General features: G+C 38.9%; 1 protein-coding gene across 3 annotated transcripts in view; it reads left to right on the forward strand.

Moving 5' to 3' along the window:
* Nucleotides 1–3,888, forward strand: part of caln1 (calneuron 1) — a 67,263-nt gene extending 63,375 nt beyond the window's left edge. For 2 of the 3 annotated variants that reach the window (XM_037776341.1, XM_037776340.1), the window contains exon 6: nucleotides 331–3,888. In XM_037776341.1, coding sequence (XP_037632269.1) covers nucleotides 331–458 — 128 coding nt within the window. In that variant the 3' untranslated portion in view covers nucleotides 459–3,888. The remainder of the gene's footprint in view (nucleotides 1–330) is intronic. The other variant, XR_005207703.1, reaches the window with a different exon arrangement.
* The last annotated feature ends 2,179 nt before the right edge of the window (nucleotides 3,889–6,067 follow it).

Below are 6,067 nucleotides of genomic sequence, written 5' to 3' on the forward strand. Positions count from 1 at the left end.
TCTGCACTTGGTTTAAGTCAGATTGCTTTTCCAAACAAACCACACACCAGATTTCTTGACAGAGGAGCGAGACATGCTTTTTGTGCTATATTAGTTTGGTCGGCATTATTCTCCCCTGGGGGACAGCAGTTGACCAATGGACTGAAGGAGTAAACACAGAATAAATAAACCACACCAAATGTGCTTGGTGTCAGTGCACCCTCTGTTCGTCTTCATTATATTCTTCTTCTGGGCGCAGGAAATGATCGATTCAAAGACATGTCAGAAAACATAAATGTGACCATCTTTTAAACTGTCACTTTGTTTGTCTCCTTCTCGTTCCTCTTTCAGTTCATCCTTCAAAGAAGAACCGTCAGACGTGCGTGAGGAAGAGCCTCATCTGCGCCTTTGCCATGGCATTCATCATCAGCGTCATGCTCATCGCGGCCAATCAGATGCTGAGGAACGGCATGGAGTAGCTGCGCCCACTGTGAGCGGGGAACCAGCCAGCCTGCATGTGCATGCCAGTGGGTGAGGTCATATCCCTGTTGATAGGAAAAGAACTACTGGGAATAACACTCGAAATAATCATCGACGGAATCCATTTTTAAAATTATTCTTAGTTTTTTCAAACGAGTGGCGCCTCTCCACCCGACGTCCGATGAAACCGTGAAGCCAGCATGGGGAGTCGTGCAGGACTCCTCCCCCTTTACTCTGACAGGGACACACAAGGGCTGACATTACACATAATACTGTCTGTTTCCCTGATGCAATAAAAAAATATATATAAATAAATTAAAAAAAAAAAAAGTGCAGGAGTTCAGAGCTGCTTGCTTTTCCAGCAGGCGAGATGTGACTGCAGATCTGTCACCCACCAGGAGTCTGATGAGATACCATGGCTGCAGTCTGGGCCTCGAAAAGGAATGAGAGAAAAGGAACAATTGCCCTCTTATTATAGTTCCTGGAAGCACGATGACAGACCTCGCCGCCACTCAAGCAGAGGGGATCTGTACGCGTCAGGCCACGGCTCCTGCAGCTCCTATGGTGCTACGATACTTCAGCTCTCCAACTTTCTATTTTCAACTACTGCGTCTGTGGGCTGGTATGAGGTGCCGGCATCAGTTCATCAGCCCTACACACCGAGCAGTCAAGCGAACAAGGTATTAAATGGTAACTCTGGGCTTGTGTTTTGGGCTTGTGATATTCATGAATGAACACAGAAGTCCTGAAAGTTTGAACACTGTTGGGTGAATGCTGTTCGGGTGCAAAGAAAAGGTTTCGGTGTCCTATTAAAGGAAAAAAAAATCCACCCTTTCAATCTTCACACTGTGATATATCATCTCTCCGTGGCGTTCAGTGCACTCCAGGAGTTATTTTGCACGGTGATTTCATTCAACTTACTCTGTCTGCCTTGTCTACTTCTGCCTCAGTTGGTGAGTTCCTACATTTTTCCAAAATGACTTTGGACAACCCCCAGAGAACAAGTGTGAAACCGTCGCATCCAATGACAATGGTAAGGGCAAAATAGAGAAGAAGTTTTCCAGTTGACAAAACCTGAATTGAACATCTTACTCTCGATACAGTATGGTTTTGTGGCTTTCTACCATGCCTGTTGGTACCGCTGCTAAATGAATCTTTTACTCTTTAATCCCGAGGGGTACATTGATACTTGAACATTCATCGTATTAGTTGGAAAATATATGTGATGCCACATCATCTGGGTTGGCCAGTCGTCCATTAAAATAAGAGAAATTGACTTAAGGATGGAAGGTATATCACCACCAACACAGGATTTTCTTTTAACAGTGTTGAAGTGTTTTAGGGTGGATTTTTTTTTTCTTGGTCCTTCAAATCGCAACGAATCAAGTTAATGATTTATAATTCAGTGCTGTGAAAAGTTGAATCCCTTTAAGTTTCCTGCACTAGTTGTTCTAAAATCAAGTCATTTTAAGGTTTTTTTTCTGAGCTGTGTATCCTTCGTTTCATTTTAATTAAGTTCTATTCATCTTTTGAATTTTAAATATAACATCAAATTAAAAAGTTATGAAAAACTCCATTTGATTTATTCTTTATTTTTATCAACATTCCATTTCTTGTTTTTTAATTGTAAAAATTAATCTTAATACGTGTGACTCTCACTGTTCAGCACATTTTCTGAATTTTAATCCATCCTGCAATTAAAATTTTTCAAAGATATTTCCACCCCCAAAAAACACATAGGTTCTTACAGTACTTTAGCACTCACCAATTTTGCTATTTTAATTTTGAAACTGTTCCTGTAGTGTGATAGTAGACCACAGATAATGAATGTTCATCCACAGCAAATTCTGTAAAAACGTAGGTGGGGTTGCAATCTCTCACAGCACTGAATGATTGCTAGACACCTCGCGGAGGTCGGCTCTGAACTCCTGCACTGACTCTCATCTCGACATGTAAACCCAGCCAGGGGTCAGACACACCCATTGTATCAAGTGCATGCGATCAAGTCCTCGTCTTTTGTAAATACCGTAACCCACGTCTGAAGTGTCTCAAAGTGTCTGCTGAAGGTGTACAGTATCCATGTATGTGCATGAATGTTCGGTGCTCTCTGCTCACTCGGGTTCAGAGGTGCAGGGAGGGAGATCAGCGGATAGAGAGGCGGCTGCTTCATTACAAACACGTCAGACGCAGACGACGGAGGCCCTTTCTGCTCCCTCTCAACCCTCTTGCCAAAGCCATAGAACTCCGCAGAGGTGAACCAGACAACACAATATAGACGCCTTGTCCCTGTTCCTACATGGAAACACACGATCAATCTGGCGTTTTTTGGCAGAAATATGTCTATCATGTAGGATTTTTTTTTTTTCCTAGTATTGTTTTTGCACTGTACCTGTCATCCGTTCCAGTGAAATGACAAGGAGGGCTGTAGGTTTGTGCAAGAGTGCCATCTAGAGGTGAAGTGAGATCATATTGTCCATGCGGTTGTCCCACTGCAGTGTTTGTGTGTTTCTCAGTCTCTAAGCGCTAGGAGAATGGGATGTCAGACGCGACTCTCACAGCATTATATTCACAATGTCTGACAAGTGTTGATCTTAAATGTTGAAATATGATGATTTTTTTTGTATGTATGTATGTATAGGTTGACTGTGATCTACCAGCACTGTGGGTAGAGCAGCACTTGTATTTGAACACAGTGTATTTCTTGCCTATGGCAGAAGACGTTCTTTTCAATCTGTAAAAGGTTTCATTCACAGATGAATTACTAATATTAAATTTCAGAGACTGAAGAAAGAACACTTTGTGCAAAAACAGTTTACAAAACCTTGTAGGTCACACTGGTTTTGATTTTATTTCTTTTTATAATCTGAAAAAGTCACACTGATTAAAATAATGTTTTTGTTTTTTTTTATCCAGCAGTCTTGCAGTAGAGGTGGGAATTTCCCTCCAAATTCACAGTTAGTCACTGCTGCCATGTGGTGGTTAACTGGAAAAGTGTTGTCTCCTTTATTTGTTCTTTAAGAAGAACTTTGTCTTTCAAATTTCATTTTTATTTGTGTATGTTTTTTGGTGGGGATATTTGAGTTACAGTTACTGTGGTTACAGTTTTGCTGTAATCTGTCCCCGTCCCTGCAGAACGGTTGCATGTATAGAGTTTTATTTTGGAGGGGAAAACGCAGTGTCTCTTCAGTAGCATGGTGATTGGATCCCACGTGTTTTTTTTTTATTTAACTTTGTACATAGCTAATGATATAGCATATGTATTAGACAAGCACACACTATACATACTTTGCATGTGCAATATTTAAACATGTAGACTAAAGAAAGACTTTTAGTTGTACTATTTATTAGAGGCATAATAATTAGGAGGTTGTAAATACAGAACTCTGTACAATAGTCAAAGGATTGATGCAATAAAACGGTGTTTTTTAAGTGGTGCTTTATGTTTTATTTTGCAATGGAGTTATTCAGTTAGCAGTTCATTATCAGGACGCTCAGTCACAGTCAATGGCCACTTTGCCCCCCTTGCTTGGACCACACCCATCTTCAAACTCAGCCTTCATTTTGATCTCAATCTGTAAAGTTTTGTGACTGCATCTTGCACAGTTGTGACGCTATCGCAGTGACAAAATCTGATTTGTGATCACACTAAAACCACAAGAGGGTAGCATTAGGCACTGAGATGGTGAAACTGATGCAAATACACCGATAGAGTAACGTACATGTGAATTCATCAATGATCAGAGGTAAAATTATCATTTTAAAACCCAAAGACATATTTTTCTTCTGTAAAAATAACTATACTCAATTACCTTTTTCAAAGGAGCAGACATCTCATTTTGAAACCAAATTCAACATTCATATCGTAATATCATGTCTGGTAGTCAGCTGGTTGCAGCTGCAGTGAGTTATAGCAAACTGTCACGTTTATATTGCAGCTTAATTTGTGCTGTAACTATTAAGTCTCTGTCCAGTAATAATAATGTCTATGTTGCTATTTTACACAGATAATTGCAACTGTTCGTCCAGAGACACTTACACTCAGAGCATGCAGAGGTGAAAGGTCTGCTGCAGGGACACTGACCTGCAATCAGGTAACCAAAAACAAATGATAACATTGATAAGACTGATTCTCTGTGATTAAACCAGATTCTATTATCTGCTCACAGGGAGATACAGTAGATGGTAAGGACAATACTGTTAATATAGAAACTATAACTGGTTATTTAAAATGATTTATCTCTGAAATAATCACACAGTAATGTAACAAAACCAAGATTTCACCTCCAAAAGTAAATAAGGTTGAGGATATTGCAATCATTTTAATTGACTAGAATTGTATCGTTATAAAAAATGATAATTTCTCCCATGTTAAAATATAGATCGAACGCACTTCTCTGTTACTATAGGATCCACCTTATCCCTGAGTAACATAACAAGAGTCTGTGAAGTTCAGACTGTCCTGGATATAATTTGCAGTAACTGTTGAGACTGACACTTCGCAGGATTTTAACCAACATATAGTAATCCTATTTCATGCCACGAGGCGATGAGCACGCCTGTCGTTAAAGAGTCTGATCAGCATTCAGTGTTGTGTTAGCATGCAGGCTCTGTCCTCCAGAGCCACACCACCCTCTACAGCTCTCTGCTAGGAACAGGCCCTTGTGCTCACAGCAGCCTCCTCCTGTTTCATTTACATCTTAAGCTTTTAGCTGATGCTTCATCCAGAGCAGCTTAATGAGAGTAAGCAGCAGGAGTTTAGTGTCTGGTTCAAGGACACTTTGCACAAGACACACGGCTGCTACAGAATTGAATCCATAACTTTCCATTTATAGGAGAGTATATTTAATGTCGGTCCACCTGGCTGCCTCAGATGATGTGTAATATTTTGGTACTACTTTCATGAAGGATATGTGATTAAACTATTCATAAGCCAAGTTAGTGTTCACAGTTGCACCAGATCCCGTGCAGCTGGGAGCTGAGGGTGAAATCTCTTTTGAAGTAGTCTATTTTTGGAAATGATTTAAAGGACTAATCTCACCATATGAGGAAAACATTTTCACCATTTGTGAATTTATCAGCTGAAAATATAAATGTTGGTATAGGGAGTTAATAAAATATGGTAGTAATATGTTAGTATCTATAAGAACTACAATAACCCAGGACAATTTGATCTATGGACTGAATGCAACGAAAAATTAAAGTATATACAAATGGAAACAAATTACAAAACAAATTACATAAAACCCAGTTTGACCACTTTTGTGACTTTTTTCAACATGGTATACTATGACACTTTTGTGACTTTTTTTGACAAACTATACTATGACTTTTTTCAACATGCAATACTATGATTTTTTATGACGTTTTTCAACATACTATACTATTACTTTTTTCGACATATAATATATTATGACTTTTTTCGACATACTATACTATGACTTTTTAATGACTTTCTTTAACATATTACACTGACTTTTTGTAACTTTTTTCGACATACTAAACTATGACCTTTTTGTGAATTTTTTCATCATCCTATACTATAACTTTTTTTGATATACTATACTCTGACTTTTATATGACTTTTTTCCGACTTACTATACTATGACTT

The sequence above is a fragment of the Sebastes umbrosus genome, chromosome 7 (genome assembly GCF_015220745.1).
Source record: "Sebastes umbrosus isolate fSebUmb1 chromosome 7, fSebUmb1.pri, whole genome shotgun sequence".
Taxonomy (NCBI): domain Eukaryota; kingdom Metazoa; phylum Chordata; class Actinopteri; order Perciformes; family Sebastidae; genus Sebastes; species Sebastes umbrosus.